At 33.2% G+C, this 17,441-nt stretch overlaps 1 protein-coding gene across 2 annotated transcripts; it reads right to left on the bottom strand.

Annotated features, from left to right (window-relative positions):
* Window positions 1-3,925: 3,925 nt before the first annotated feature.
* Window positions 3,926-17,059, bottom strand: LOC134711505 (monocarboxylate transporter 3-like). 2 transcript variants are annotated; one of them, XM_063572132.1, is made up of 7 exons: window positions 16,957-17,059; window positions 10,918-10,981; window positions 9,220-9,275; window positions 8,635-8,778; window positions 8,048-8,194; window positions 5,683-6,816; window positions 3,926-4,852 (listed from the first exon to the last, which is right to left on the bottom strand). In XM_063572132.1, exons 3-7 carry the CDS (start codon window positions 9,272-9,274, stop codon window positions 4,686-4,688), a joined length of 1,647 nt encoding a protein of 548 aa, XP_063428202.1. In that variant the 5' UTR covers window position 9,275; window positions 10,918-10,981; window positions 16,957-17,059; the 3' UTR covers window positions 3,926-4,685. The 2 variants fall into 2 exon arrangements, with proteins under 2 accessions (XP_063428202.1, XP_063428203.1); XM_063572133.1 differs by lacking the exon at window positions 16,957-17,059 and adding an exon at window positions 12,855-12,928.
* Between the last annotated feature and the right edge of the window lie 382 nt (window positions 17,060-17,441).

Here is a 17,441-nt window from a genome sequence, read left to right as displayed (position 1 = left end):
CTTTTTGGATCTCAAACTGAGCTTTGTTTCCAAAGATGCATTATTGTGAAGGTTCGGTCATTATAGAATCTGTTATAAAAATACTACTTTTTTGACATCTCAGAAACTGCTACTTCATATTCGACATTTACATCATTACAACTTTATGACGAGTGACCACGATGTGTCCTTGAATAAGTTTGCGTGACGTTTACAGACCTGATAAAGGCTAACACTCTCTGATGTGTTGATAAATGAATATTTGTTTAAGTAGATAATACATTGCTGAACTTAATAAAAAATAAACTCATCTAAAGTTGTGAGGATTACATTTGATATATTAGCACATTCATAATATAAATTAAAGTTTTCACGTAAAAAAAAATGACTTTATATGAACCGTTTAGTTACGTGAAAAACTAAAAAACTAATTCCATCTACTAGTACCTAGAATGTACACACTGGCATTATATTCAAAGGCATCTTTTAAGATTTTTGGAAAGTGGATTACCTTGCTTGAAATTCAAATATCCAGAGGAAATGGCTGTCAAATTTGTAAAGAAAAACCCTGAGATTTATTTTTGAAAAAGCATGAGAAACAACACGTGTAGTTTTAAAAATACTTAATAGTAGATTAACTCATCTAATCAATTCAGAGGTAGAAGCGAAGCGAAAATCCCATTTCTTTAAAAAAAGAAAAAGCAATCTTGTTTCAAAAGAAGGCCATCAGAATAATATTAAGAATTTAAATAGCCGGGGACGAGTCAAAGAGACAACAACCCGACCAAAGAGCAAGAATACAGCCGAAAAAATCCCCGCATCCGGAGGCGGACTTCAGCTGCCCCCTTTACAAAAATGTTTACTAGGTCAGTGAAAAATGACGTCATACTATTCGGTATGAGCTGTAGTCATTGTTGAAGGCCGTACGTTAACCTATAGTTGTGTAAAATCGGTAACCTATAGTTGTGTCAAATTTCCTGATAATGAATGAATGACCCGAAGTTGAGCGTTTTAGACTGAGATTAAATGCTTTCGGTAATATTAATAAAAACATGTTTCAAACTTATATCAATTTCAATGATTTGTCTCAAATGCTTTCAGAAAGAACAAAACTAACAATTTAGAAATAAGAAAAAATACTATACCTGTGTCCGCATCAATGAAATCGTGCTATACTTTATAACATCGATTATTATCTCTTGGTATAGTCAGACTTCAGTTACCAACGAATGGCCGAATTACTCCCGCTGTTTTAGATTTGACTAGATTTTAAATATTAATGCATAATTTATGAACCGAATGAAATCCTTGACAGATGTATTTGTTCACGCTTTTTCATTATATTCAGAGGATGGCAAAAAATCCTATACACATCTAGCATCTAATTTTTTCTATCAACTAATGGTTTCATCTCATATTTAATAACACTTAGGCTAGTTGTTCCCTAAGTGGGAAGTATTTTTATAATGTATTTTTAAGATTTGAAAAGCTTGATAATTAAATCAGATGTTACAGGTTTGTCAATTAGACAACTTTAAGTTGTTTAAAAGAGTTAACTAAGCCGTTGTAGAGAGTTAACTATTAGTAAATTAAGTCGTTATAACATTAGTAAGCTTATATAAGTTGTAATAACGACTTAGAAATAAAACTCCACCCTGACAATAAACAAGCCCCCGTGATTTTGTGTTACAAGTTGATACATAATGTGCTTTCTTTTCAAACAGTACCAATAAAAACTCGCCCCAATAATGAAGAAAAAAGAATTAAACCGTACTGCATTAAAGATTACCATCCTCATCATACTCATGAAAAAAAGTTTAATCCCAATGACAGGACTATAAGTATAATGAAATTTTACCCTTTGTATACTTTGGGCAAGTTTGTAAACAAGAGTGATGCGAGTTGGTAGAAAGTGGAGCCAATTGGTGAAAAATTAAGACGATTTGGTCTGGAGCGATTTGGCAGTTCGGCTTTCTTTCCTAAACTATTGTGTTCTTTCATTACAAATGCGACAGGATTGTTTCCCTTAGAACATGTGGTAGAGACTTAGTCAGCCGTAGCCAGTTGAGCTAAGGGGGGACTTCTTTAGCTCAGTCGGCTAACGCCTTGTGACAAAGAAATCTCGAGTTCGATTCCCGGTGGAGACAAGCAATTTTGTAGTGAAATTCATGCTCTCCACTAACTTGCGACATGTCTGTATATCAACCTGCTAGCGACGTTTTTCTGTGTCTTATATCTGAAGATACAAGAATGATTATATAATATTAAACTTTACCGATCCTGCGCGGTTGCATTTTATTCCAGAATGTGATGTTTTAAATGAGTGTAGATTCGCATGGTGGGTGATGTATGTATACCAGAAGACGCTTACATAGTCGACTAACTCGTTCTCATTCCTTTATATCTCCCTATTAATACGATATTCTCGTGCTTGCATTTCCTATCATGATTTTCTTGATAGAGGGTTGCGGTTCACAATGAAGCTATTAAACCAAGAGTTCCAAATGGTGAAGTTGAAATCACCCCTTCGTAAATTTTACGGACGCCATCACGAGTTAGTTGACCGTTGTGGAATAACCGATTCACAAATGATATCGGATATGTTCCTAACGTCGTAACTACAATCCCCTTGTCTTTCATGAATGTGACCTACAAATTAGGCTATTTACCGGATTTGTTATCATATAAGCAACACGACGGGTGCCACATGTGGAGCAGGATCTTCTTGGCCTTCCGGAGCCCCTGAGATCACCCCTAGTTTTTGGTATTTATGATGTGATTTTTTGTATTTACATCTCGAAATCTTTTTCACTGATTACTGTGTTGTTCGTAGACGAAATATTCGTCCGACATACACAATTATTAACCTGGTGTTTTTGGTGAGTACACATAACTGTTTGATGATGTTTACGAGGGTATCATCAGTCCAGTATTCAACCTCGTGTATATGTATTGACAAGAATTATCATTGATGGGGTCATATTCATAAATCAACTATTTACAAAATTTTGGAACTTTCGTAATACAATGAACTACGCATTTTTATATCAGATATAGGAAGATGTGGTGTGAGTGCCAATGAGACAACTCTCCATCCAAATAGATTACCTTTATTAGCTGTATTTGACAAAACGTTTAGGGGCCCGAATGCTCTTCACTTAACTTCGTAACTTAAATAATGAGTCTTTTTGTAAACGAAACGCGATTCTGGTATACAACATTAATAGCCTGTTATATTCATTAAGTCATTTTGTTAAAAATGAGAAAGAAAACCAGCCAATAGTAATGTTCCATTTTCCAAATAATTAGGTGCTGATGTGTAGCATGATCGGCTAATTACCCTTCCAGAGCACCTTAAATAATCTGCCGATTAAGGTGAGGTTCGTGCTGCTCAGTCTTTGGTTTTTGTGTTGTTTAGTTTAAACATACTTACATGTATTTATAGTGGATTGGGAAACAAGTTTTGCAACTTATATTAATCCCTTTCCACTTTGCGGGTGCGAGTGCTGCCGTGTAGCGGCATTAGCCTACTCTTTTTCGAAATCTACAAGGGTGTCTTTAACGTGTAAGAGATATGGCTCTCTCTTAACACGGGACAGCCATTTATCGTCCCCTTCCGACGGACTGTCATCGTTGCCTTAAGACCATACTCGCAAATGGTATCAAGGGCATACTCGCAAATGGTATCAAGGGAGAGTCGAAAATTGAGTTCCTGAATTGTTCATCCCGAACGGGAATCGAACCAGGAAGCTTTGTGTTAGTAGTCGGATGCACTAACCACTACACCACGGCTCTCATATGTACTGTTGTTTGTCTGTTTGTCTTTTTCTTTTACTTATGAGTTTGAATGTTCCTTTGTCTCTCTTTTAACAAAATCTTTATTAGAATGTATAACATTTTATCTTTCATCAGAAAATAATTTCAGTAATTAAAGGAAAATTTGACGTCAAACTTGTTGATACCTTACATTCTAGATAATCTGTTTATCGAATCTACAGTTTTGAATACATGACAACTTCGGGTTTCTCATAGTCGAAGTTAGGTTTTTCGTTATATAGATATAAACAGACGACAACCACTAAACATCCGATTCCTGACTTAGGACAGGTGCAAACAATTGCAGGTGGATTAAACGTTCAAATTGTACCAAACCGTCTCCCTTTTCTGAAACAGTAATATAACATCATAACATAGAAAGACACTCTACAAAATATCAATTGAAATGGCTTAACTTAATCAAAAAACGTAGTAATAGAAATAAACAAACAATGAACAAATACATTTGATCTGTGATACAATGTATATACAGAGTTAATAAAAATAAGGGATGATATATTAAAGTAAAAGTATAAAATTGCTGTGAAATGTTTTACAATTTTAGAAACACATCAACTTTGAAAAGAATTATGCAGCTTTAATGTCTTTTAAAGAAACATTAGCTGATATTTAATGACAATAAATATAGGCAAGGCTCTTCCGATCTAACGACAAAGATATATGCAATAACAGTCGTAACTTGTAACAGTGTAACAGCTAAGGCACACGAGTTCATGACAACCATTCATTCATCGGTGTTATAAACCTTTAGTTTCGGATTCATTTCACGTCTCTGTTTTTACTGAAGATGTTCGGACATGTCTATGGGGATTCTTAGTAGCTTTGTGTTCATTTCTTGAGCAACAATATTGCAGTTATTTGTGACACGGCTACGTTGTTTGTGTTTTAAGTCTATCCTCATTTGACGAACATGCTCCATCCGTTTTACATTTTTTAAATAATGGTCCGCATAAAAATAACACACCGGAGATCAAGGCAACCACACCAATTAAGTGATAAGATGCTATGAAATTACCGTTGAGATCACGAAGTATACCTACAAATAAAGTATTAATATGGATCATTGAAGTCCTTTAAAATAAAGATCAAAAAAGAAAGCCCATTCATAATTATTGTTGCCGATATTCCTGAAATGTTTTTAAAGACTATAATGAATGTGCATATCGACTAATAAACTTATAACAGCTTCTTCTTTAAGACATGTACAAAGAGATTTATTAATTGTATTCCCGAACCCTTCTAATGGTGGACGTGGTCATCAGAAATGTCCGATAAATGGGTATTTGGGCTTATTATTTAAAAGTGGTTTAGTTGGACATGAGGAATTGTTTTCCTTACTTTTTCAATTTTTATTTAACACGTCATGAATTGAGTGACTGGTGTAAAATATGTTTATCAAATTATTGAACCAATACATGTAGATATCATCAACTTAGTTCTCTGCGCACGATTGTTTTCCCCCGCATTAATATCATATAATCGTCAGATAAGATAATAGTTTATTTAAATGACAGATCCACGCGTATTGCAATGACCGGATTTTTTTCGAGAATGTCACTCTGAGATCACTGCATACGGAAAACATATTGGCTAATTGTTGACTGGAAGCAAACAATTAAAATACGTAAATTTCTTCAAAATTTGGACAAATTATAGAATTGTCTTTAGAAAAAAGTAGATGTACATAAATTTTATAATAAAAACTAGCTATTAAGTTATAAAATGCATATGCATCATTTTTTTTAATTTAAAGTTTCATATGACTTTAAAGATCAATTATATGTTAAATCTTTAAAAATCCTGCAGATATCATTATAATAATCGCTTTCGAATCAAGAGAGCTAAAAAAACAAGGAAAAATCTTACCAAATGCTAGAGGTCCAGCCACATAAACTGGTAACTGAGATACAGTTGTGATCGCCAAAGCAGTTGGATACAATGTTAATCCGCTGATATCCACCATTATTGAATGTCGCAGAGGTAAAAACATTCCACTAAATAGACCAATCAAAACACAGAATACGACTAGTCCCGAAAATGACGTCATAAACTGATTACAATTATAAGTAACACCGCATATCAGTTGTGCAACAATAAGGATTTGATAACTTTGTACGTGTGACCTGTCCGCTAAGATACCGCACAAGATTCGCCCAATTAAATCCACTGCTCCAGTCAGTGAGACAAGGATGACCATTTTAGCATCACTTATATTGTTTTGCTTGGCATGTAAAGGCAAGAATGACAAGAATGTTGACGCCACAATAGTTGATAAAGAGTTCGCTAATAAGAATATTACGAATGTTGGTTTCTTTAATAAGGCGCACACTGGGTTAGTGACAGAATCATTTAGTTTTACAGAGCTCTCATTTTCGTTAATTCTATCTTCACTTTCAGCTAATATTGGATATACTATTAATGCACTACTGCTGAAATATTTGAATGAACTCAGTGGAAACTCCCGATAAAATGTTTTACCATTAAGATGTTCGTCAGAATTACTTTTATTTTCATCCATCTTCGGTACTTTCACTTCAAGTTCTAATTCTAAATTAGTCGAAAGTTGAGGATGAGAACTAAATAAACCTATTCCATTATGATTAGATTTATGTACTCTTTCTGACATACTAGTATGTCCATTTAAAAAATGAAAATAATTTATATGGATATCTCCATTTAATGTTTTAGTCGGTTTCATCTCCTGCACTGATTCGTTTCTGTTGATTAAAGGCGACTTATGAGCTTTCTCTGATTGGTCAACTTTGTTTGGAGTTCTTAGAAGAAATGCCATCGGTAAGTTATTGAGAAGAATTGCTCCTGCTAATAACAGTGCTCCTCTAAGGCCGTATGTTTTTATTAGATATTGGTATAAAGGCGGAGTGACTAGTGCTCCTAAACTGCAACCTGATATTGCTATGCCATTTGCGGTCGCTCTTTGCTTCGTAAAATATGTACCCAAGGCATAAATTGATGGTGGAAATATACATGCCATGCCTACACCTGAAAATGTAAATATTATAGATAAAATGATTAATCTTTACCTCTAATTACAACATCAATTAGAATTCAAATATTCAATTTTGCAAACCGCATCGTCATTCGACACATCTCAGAAAGATGCATCTAAGACAAGTCGTAGTATATTTTTTTTAGATATATTCATTGATGTGTTAACTGTGTGTTAAACTCAGAAACTGAATAAAAGTCCGAATGATGATACAATTTGAGCGTTTCATTAATAGGGCTGTTGTATTTAGCCGACAAGTAAGGTTTTCATTTATACGTCCCAACACACACGTTAACAAGAAGATGTGTAACTCTATCTTGACATGTAATTGGGAATCACAGTCAGCCAGTCTTAGTTTTAGACTCCTGAAGCCGTGTTATTAGCGGAGAAGCAGCAAATTACCCAAATATTAGTTTTAACATCATGGTTAGCCCGACCCGGGGTCAATTCAACAACCGCATACATTCTAGAGGGATGGACTCTGTATTCAAACGAACCAATTTAACGGCCGTGTTCTTATCGGCGTGTTATGTTCGTGATTAATTGTCCATGCAGTACTCATGCAATTTCGGTTAATAGCTTCCTTTTGTGTCAAATATACAAGGGAATTTGATATAGATACCGTGTTCACGATAAGAGTGTTTCTGATCTCTTTCTGCCAGAGTGATTGCATAAGTAGCGTAGTTTATAATTAAACCCACACATTACTTACTTTTAAAACTTAATTATTATATCCCAAAAAGATTTCATTTCCAATTAATATATTTCGACATTCTCTTCATGAACTAAATAGTTATCAAAGGTACCAGGATTATAATTTAGAATGCCAGACGCGCGTTTCGTCTACATAAGACTCATCAGTGACACTCATATCAAAATATTTAGAAAGCCAAACAAGTACAAAGTTGAAGAGCATTGAGGACCGAAAATTCCAAAAAGTTGTGTCAAATACGGCTAAGGTAATCTATACCTGGGATAAGAAAGTCCTTAGTTTTTCGAAAAACTCAAAAGTTTTGTAAGCAGGAAATTGTTCCTTGTAATACGAAATTTGAGAAATACGTGAACTAACGCGTACGGTTACTTAAAAAAGATTGCATATTAATTTCCACATCAAATTATCGAAACTGAAAAAACGAAAGAACCACACGGTCAATCAACAATCCTGGTACCTATGATTACTTACTATATTAAACGAGAAAGTATTCATTCATTTGACATACCCACCAACTAATATGCTTATTGAAAAGAGTAGGAAATAAATGTTCGGTGCAAGACAACTGAGACTATATCCGGCTGCTATCAGCACACTCCCAATTATCATAACACCTCTTGGCTGGATAGCTTTTATCAGATACATCATTACTGGTAAAGCTGAAATTGTAAATTCGTATAATATGTTTATAAGGAAGCATTGAGTAAAGTTTCAGAGAAGATTTTTGCGAGAAAAAAAATAATGGACGACAAACGCAAGTATCAAACAGTTTGATATAACATGTGTTTTTCTCTCTGATAACTAGTAGTGCCATTATTAGCTGTTTTAAATATTTGCAAAAATCTTGTAATTTTTCCATTACAATCATATATGGTGATTGTATATACTATATTTTTGTGTTGACGCAGGTACCAGTACCCCGCTGGCGCTTTTCCCTGTTGTAAAGGGGTATTATAGTTGTTAATTTCTGTGTTATTGGTCTCTTGCGGAGAGTTGTCTCATTGGCAATACTACCACATCTTCTTCTTTTTTTTTTTTTTTTTTTTTATAGTTTCACAAGTCTAGTTCCGATGCACTTGGTAATGGACACTGAACTTACTTGATAAACAGTAAACGCCAAACATTATTCCTGTTATTAGACTGGTAAATGAGACACTTTCATGAAATTCGTCTATAATTTCAACGTAAAAGAGTCCAAAAGATTTTAGAATGCTGTCTGTCAGAAACTGTAACACTGTACAGGCTGCAAATGGATTAAAAAAACATGCAATTAGGTATTGTAGATCTGTGGGATTTAAATGTATCTATCTATTTAGAATACATTTGAGTGTCTCTAACGAGTGAAACAAATCTTTATTTGTTTTGCCATTAATTTGGATCAGGACCTTTCCCTCGGAATTTAGTATTATTGTGATTTTACTTTTTAGTTGTGTTTGCCTTTCTCCAATATAATAGTATATTTTTTAAATCCAGCACTACCTAATTGGAATGTATAGAGTTTATCTAGAAACAACTTTTTACTGAGTTTTAAAAGTAAAACCAAGTTAAATAGCAATTTGAAGGATGAAAATATCGTGATTTCACAAAACACTTTTATTTTTCGCTCTTTATAAAAAAAACTTTCATTTAGCTATGTATATTCAACCAAAACGTGCTAATACTTTAAACTGTATTTAGAACTTACCAAATAAAACTATCCAAGCATAGCATCCTTTTGTTGTTTCTTTGTCTTTTAACATCCTAGTACATTTATATCAATATTAACATAAATTAAATGTGCACTTCGATGAGAAAATATACGATTGTAAAATAAAATTAAAGATATCTAAATGCGTGTGTCCTTTGATGAGATTTGTATGGATGGAAGGTACTAACAAGTCTTCGTAATTCACAATTTCTACAACCTCTGGGTGATTTCAAGCTTGAAATCGTTATAGACACTTGTCTGTTTTTGAAGACCTTTGTGTTGGCCACTTGTTGTCGTTTGCATTTTAATGTTGTTGGAATGCTGTCTTATTTAAATTTATCCCGGATATTTTATGTTCATATCGAAAGGTCACCATGCAACAGCCGACAACGATAGCAATATTCTAATGCAATATACTGTATATATAACTCCATTTTTTTGTATTGAATAACGTCCACCGTCAAATATACGGTTAACAGTTATTATATTTAATAATGTGATTGTAAGGTTTAAACCAACGATAATTTGTCTACATCAGATGAAAAACATTGCAATTACAAATAGTCTTTTATATAGGAACCGATTTTTGCATCCGGGTGTCTCAAACAAAACTTTCGCCTTGACTATTCCTGAAATACTTGCCACTGTATGTTTATCAACCTATATGTATATATGAACGTTCACGTATGTAATTATTTATTCAAACACATATTGTATAATAATCGTTATGTGTAACACACATTTAACAAGAACCAGATGTTACAACAATTCTATAAATACATTGTTTTGCAATTTCTCACATATGAGTAAAAGAAATAGCGCAAAGGTAAATGAGATTATATAATAACCCAACAAAACAAAAAACAAAGGCACACTACGAAGGTACATCTATTTTTAATTACAGCAAAGCTGCAAACAACTCGATCAGAAAATAATCATTTTAAGACGATAAAACTAAAATAATATATAAACAGTAAAATTGAACAAATCAATAATCAATAAAAAGACTGACATGATAGTGTCTGAATTAGGTCAGAAACACAAACTGTCAGAGAAGGAAAAAGGGGGAACGGGTGCACATCCTATTTTGTAATTTGTAGTCGCTAGAATATGTAAGTTATTGGTGCAACATAGTATATAACGGTGCAAACTTGGGATGGAATATATTTAGAGGACCATCATTTATTTACTTTACTAAATATCGTATACGGATATGTAACTAATCAGATGTAGCTAATATACATAGATATATTAATTACATTTAAGAAACCATGCCAGCTAGTATATATTTTATTTGTCAATTTTCTAAAAGTGGAAAAGGATAAGCTTATCTTTCCGGAGCACATGAGATTACCCCAGTTGTTAGTAGGGTATTTAATGCTCAGATTGTCGTTGTGTCTATTCTGTTGCATGTTTTTTAGCGGTTTTTTACGACGTTGTCTGTCTTGTTTTTAGAACTTATGAGTTTGACAACATATATTATATTAACTTAATTATCAAAACGCATTTAAAATTCATACAAATATTGGCAGTTAATTTTTAGACAGAGTATATAAACAATAATTGTGTATTTCACAAATCGATCCATAAAAACATGTCTGATATTTAATATACGATCGATAGAAAAGCTGCAACAGTCAAATTATTGTGAAAAAAGTAATACCGAAATATTTTTCTTTTTCAGTTAATTCTTACCTTTCAATATTATTCAGTTGATGTACACGATCCTGTGTCTTATCTGTGTACTGTCATGTGCAACCTGTTGTTAATATATCAATACAACAAAGATATACATCTCATCTTGTACATCGGTAGATCGGACGCTAAAACCTAATCTATCCATTGTATCAAATTGAATATTATTAGTCCCCAGTCATTTCCTATAATTTAAATTGAGTTTATCAGCTAATGATATTCAAGGAAACACAAGGAAATTAAAAAAACATGCTCGGCTCTCAGTTTGGACAGAGACATATGTATATATGTCTCTGGTTGGAATAAACAGCATGTGTGATATTGATAAATGTTTATAGAAATAGATAAACTAGTAAACATCGAGAGCAATAAAACGTGACAATTAGAGTAAAGAAAACAAATTGAGCATAGTGACATTTCACAAAAAATAAACCAATAGGGGTAAGTATTATGTATGTTGTGTGTAAGATGTAATGTTGTGCAAATAATAATTTGTACAGAATGTTTGTGCAAGATGTAATGTTGTGCAAATATTAATTTGTGCAGAATTTTTGTGCAAGTTATCATTGAAGTGTTTTATAAACCGCTTAACCCATATGGATGATCCAAGCGCACAGTCTTTTGTTTCGCATATTTCTGTCATATTTCTACAACTGCATGATACAGTCTAATACTGAGCATTGGTGCACATATAGTTATCAAAGGTACTAGGATTATAATTTAGTACGCCAAATGCGCGTTTCGTCTACATTAGACTCATCAGTGACGCGCATATCAAAATATTTATTAAGCCAAACAAGTACAAAGTTGAAGAGCATTGAGGATCCAAAATTCCAAAAAGTTGTGCCAAATACGGCTAAGGTTTTATAAGAACAAAAAAAGACTTGTTACAAATATGATTTTGGTAGAAGGAGAACAATAAAAATAGATTTAAACCATTCAAGTGACATAATGTTTGCTTTTAAGAATCTTTTAAGACCACGAGAATAGCACTTATATAATCTGGTGTCTTACTGTATACTGCCTGATTAATAAGAACACACAGAATAAAATCTAGTCCAAGCAAAAGGTTTAAGTTATTCTTTTTTTTTAATATTATCATTTTAGTTGTCTAATTTATATGTGACCGATATTGCAAAGGGAAATACATATACAGTTTCTTCCGATGATAAACCGAAACATACGACATGAAGATTGGGAAATCCGAAATGTATTTTATCATCATTTATTTTGACTTATTTAGATAATATTTAATAAACTGAAACAATAAACTAGTAATGCATTATATAAGCGAGGAAATAAACTGACACAAAATGCAATGATATTTTCCTTGTAATATAAGACGAAAGCGATACCGGTTCGAGACTGAGGAGTTTCAAACCAAACGACAAGGATGGATATAACAATTTGTATCTAACTTCCATTTAATAAATCCGAAGTGTATTTTTTTTATAGAAAATTGGATTTTGTGATATGCATTATATCTTGGTTATACATAGAAACTTGTTCTATACCAAATTGTCCTTGCAACAAAAGTGTTACCGACTCTCCTCGTTTTGAATTTCATCAAAGTACATGTATACTAGTTGATTACTTACGAAGTCCTGCATGGTATATCAATCATTCAATAAAATTATGAAAGACAAAGCCACTCGAAGAAGGCTACACAATTGTAATTTTAATGTTTCGTTAACTAATTGCTGAAATCATATAATGGTTAATAATCTTTCCCAAACTGCCTGGTCGAAAAGAAAGTTATGGGGCTATCTCTCTTTCCTATACAATATCTTCCATGAGCAAAGGCACAAGTATTAAAAAAAAGGGTTGTTTTCGATACATGGCTTTGCACTGTGAACAATATAAAAAAAAATATACTGATCTTAAAATCTATGGACCCCTAAGCATCATTCTGATAGCAATTAAGTGATAAAACATACCTGGTTCGGTTATTCTCAGAAGTTTTTTTACACCATTGAGCAGAACAGGATTTCTCCCAAACTGAAAATCTGATTAAAATATAACAAACTTGCCTTTACTGGTTAAAAACCAATTATCTTGTAACAAGGTAACAACACTTACTATATATCAACTTTTAAGACCGGGATGTTTTATTTTGTTATGTCTAATATTGCCGTGTAACACAAACACTCACATTTTTGATATTGAATATTGATAAACGTTTACGAACCATACAATAACAATTGTTTGACTGTCAACACCCTTCCTCTACTTAAAATCAAACTCATAAATATGAAAGTCCAACATAGACGTATATTAAAAAAAAGCAGAACACATATGACAAATAGGTTTATCAATATATATATATGTATACAAAATAGGAAATATAAAAATAAATGAGGAATCAGAAACCTTAAATAATAGACATCGTTTCCTTCCCCTACTATCTCGACTCGAGTGTTCTGAATGGTATATTAAATCTGATCTTGATTTATATGCTATCTGATTATTTGAAGTATTGAGACAACCATCTTATCTTGGTACTAGGTCAAAAGATAACAAAATTCGCAACGAAAGATACACGTGCACATTGAAAGTTAAAACCATCAACCAAAATACAAATACATGAAATAATAAACATAAAAAAAACACCACGGAGAACAACTGTAATCTCAACTTTTTTTTGTAGTGTACAATCAGCTATATATATGAGCCTACGCACACACAACCACATTTTTCTGTTTAAATTTCCAATAATCGCATAATGAAAAATTCAAGTATAACTAAAGTTGTATCGGTGTTTATTGTACAATAATACATAAACTTCAGCGCTACTGGCAATCTTGGTAGATTCAAGTAAACATCTTTCAACTTTTCCCCCTTAATTCTAAAACCGTCTTGGGCTATTGAAACGAGCAAAAACTATGGAAGTGTGCATAGTTTTTATTTATAATTTTAACATTTGCAGGTCCAGCCTTTTTAATCAGAAAGATGGCTAAATATAAGATGAGTGTCTTTTCAGTAAAATCCTATTAAGAGAATATCATGCTAACTTTAAAAAGAACACTTTGAAAGGCCTAGGATATGATTTATTATATTACTCTTCATGCTGATTAAGTTGTGTGTCTACTTCAACTTCAATCTATATATGTATAAGATTTATCCCAAGTGGTCGTGTGGTCTAGCGGGACGACTATAGTGGAGGCGATTTTGTGTCACGATATCTCAGTAGCATGAGTTCGAATCTCAGCGAGGGAAGAACAAAAAAATTGCGAAAGCAAATTTACAGATTTAACATTGTTGGGTTGATGTTTAGAAGAGTTGCATATACATAATGTACACAGCCATGTATCACGATCACTGCTGGTGATCCGATGGATACATCTGTTGTAGAGTTGTCACTAGCTCAGGCGTATGTATATTGTTATCTATATATATCTATATAATGTACAACCATGAATGAATTTAATGAAGTCATCGATTCATATTTATCGCTTGTATGATTGTATCTTTTAATTTTAGCCATTAACTAAACTAAGTTTAGCTAAAACATTGGGAATACTCTACTGTTTCCGTCGATAAGAAGAGAGATTGAGCGCTCACATGTTTAACCCTGCCACATTACATGTACATAATAATTATGATTATGATTTAATACGTCAGACGCGCGTTTTGTCTACATAAGACTCATCAGTGACGCTCAGATCAAATTATACAATCACAAACGATGTCAAATTCAAGTACTCATTTTAAGTGCCTGTTTAATATATAAACCTTAGTTCAATGCATGTTTTTTGCCGTTGTAAATGAAAGCCAAATGTCAAAATGTCATGCATATTTAGGATAGGAACACATCTCCTTCCCTTTCATGAATTTGACCTACCGAATTAGACTATTTACCGGATTTGTAATCACATAAGCAACACGACGGGTGCCGCATGTGGAGCATGATCTGCTTACCCTTCCGGAGCACCTGAGATCACCCCTAGTTTTTGGTGGGGTTCGTGTTGTTTATTCTTTAGTTTTCTATGTTGTGTCATGTGTACTATTGTTTTTCTGTTTGTCTTTTTCATTTTTAGCCATGGCGTTGTCAGTTTGTTTTAGATTTACGAGTTTGACTGTCCCTTTGGTGTCTTTCGTCCCTCCTTTACTTATTATTGCACATATTATATGTAAATGATAGGTTTTGTAGTATTGGGGGCGGTAAAGACTTCCTTTGGAAAATGAGGGTAAATACAATTATACGACCAACTTTTGTCTTGCATCATCCACCTCGGACGCCTAACATACCTGTTGCAGTAGTTCTAAAACTTGTGAGTGGTGTAGCTTGGCGGAAGCCAAGACTTCAACATCGTTTCGACCAAAAAATATAATATAAAGGAGATAGAGATTTCACTTCTCAGACTCAGTCGATGACACAAGGGGCAGTAAGACAACAGCTTCGGGGAATTCAAGCTACCGGACAGAAGGAGTATTGGAAACGACCGTAATTCATCCAGTTTATTAATTATCTACTTCAGGGGCTAAGGGATAGCCTAATAAAACCTGAAGATAGGTTAGTAGCGCAATATTTGATTCCGTCAATATTAGAGAATTGTTCTTTACAAGTTGTGAACCGTCTTTTCAACACATTTGCGGATGACTTTCCATTTTACTTTTACTATGATTCTTTTTACATCGAGGTAGAAATGTAGAAAGCACGATGGGCTATAGCAAAGGGAAAATCCCTGGTTCTCTTACATGCAGAAAGCTTGCATTTTATCAATTTTGACACGTATCGAAATATTAACACACAGTTTCATTGCCATGCGCCGGATTAAAACATCTTCGTTATACAATTACAACAGCGCCACTTCCGGGGCTATGTATCGCATACAAGGAGACACCCATCGACATTGATATAGTAATCGAATGTTTTGCAAAAAATGACAAGAGGATTGCTTTTTTGTTTAAGGTCTCTGGTGAGAGACATTGACTTTGACTCTTTAATAATTTATATCAACGCATATGTTTACACTGGCTGCATGTACCTACAAAGTACGGCATAATGAATTTACAAAGTAATGAACGACAAACAATTACGCATGAAAGCAAAAAAGGACCACCACTGAACTACAGGCACCGGACTTTGGACATGCATGCAGGCACATACATACATAATGGGGTGGGGGTTAAGCAAGTTAGCGGCGCCCAACCCTCCCCTAACATTGGACAGTGGTGTAACAGTACAACAAACTATAATCAACTGTATGTGTTTACTATATTATCTTGTTTATAGTGAAGAAATAACACATACATTGTACTATTATATTAATCAAGCCTACCTTCATGAGTTACAGCATAGATGTAATACAGCAGATGCTGTGGTGTACTATAGATGTAATAATTAATGATTTAACACGTCACAGTACTTTATTTGCTGTAGACTATTGACCTAATAACACATTTACGTATAGTATCTCAAGTTTATATATTTAACCTTAAAAGATTCATTAATCATGTTTTGTGTGTGTTTATAATCTAGTTCTGCACTCATACATTTATCTTTTATATCTTTCTATACATTTCCCGTTGTAAGCATTTTAAATCAATGTTATTATCCGCGATGATAAAAGTACAATTATATCGCTTTTATATTGGGATAGCTTTGTCAATGAAGGAAATGTTTCAAGATCAATGACTTTAAGGTCTCAATGTTAATTCAGTTAAAATCATCCGGACTTCTCTGACCGCATTCCTTTATGGTTTTTGTCTAATTTGCCGTAGAGGATGTATAAACACGTATACATGTATACATTATGCGCAGCTAAATTAAATCTGGTTGAAATGGTGATTGTGATATTTGAGAGCTTCAATTGTTTTTCATTTATAAATTTAAGAGATTACAGGAAGAGTTTTAAATAAGTTATGAAACAACCGTATAATTTCATGAAAGGGTGAAAAGGGGGATATGATTTTTGTTTTGGAGACAAGTAATATACCGTTTATTTTCACGTATTCTCTTTGTTTTATTGAGAAAAAAACGCATTCTAAACCATAAACAGAAAAAAAAAAGAAAGTCAACGAAACAAGACAACAAACCTTCAGTTGATACCGGCTTTCAAGAGCTGTTCCATGATATTGTATCCAATCACACCAACATAAGCGCAGAGAAAAGGTTACACGCACTTACAGTATACTTATCGTATTAACAATTAGGCTAAGATGATGTGTAAAACTAAGTAATATTATGTTAACTGTTATCTGATAAAACAAAAGTAAGTATGTATTTCTGGTATCTTTGACGAGAAAGTTTTATACACACGCCACTAATCCTAATTTTAATAAGCTAGTTTCATTCAACAATGAATATTTCACTAGATTGGTGCAATGTACCCTCACGAGACAATAAACTTTTTTTTTAAATTAAGCGATTTTTTTCCTGTCTATAAGAAATAACATAAAAAAATATGGCATACACTGAAATATCCGTTTATTCTAGTATAACAATTATTGTTTTGTGTCTGTTTACAAAGTTTGGATTGTCTGTCATCGTACATCATTCTACATACCGTATGTATTATTTT

This window comes from Mytilus trossulus, chromosome 3, assembly GCF_036588685.1.
Source record: "Mytilus trossulus isolate FHL-02 chromosome 3, PNRI_Mtr1.1.1.hap1, whole genome shotgun sequence".
Taxonomy (NCBI): Eukaryota; Metazoa; Mollusca; class Bivalvia; order Mytilida; family Mytilidae; genus Mytilus; species Mytilus trossulus.
The sequence above is the reverse complement of the archived record's forward strand: the minus strand, read 5'-3'. Positions and strand labels throughout refer to the sequence as shown.

Coding starts and splice junctions, on each gene's coding strand:
- LOC134711505 (XM_063572132.1), bottom strand. CDS start 9,274: ATGTTAAAAGACAAAGAAACAACAAAAGGATGCTATGCTTGGATAGTT. Junction 8,779..9,219: donor TGCTTGGATAGTTTTATTTG/GTAAGTTCTAAA, acceptor ATCCATTTGCAG/CCTGTACAGTGTTACAGTTT. Junction 6,817..8,047: donor TTCAATAAGCATATTAGTTG/GTGGGTATGTCA, acceptor TTACATTTTCAG/GTGTAGGCATGGCATGTATA.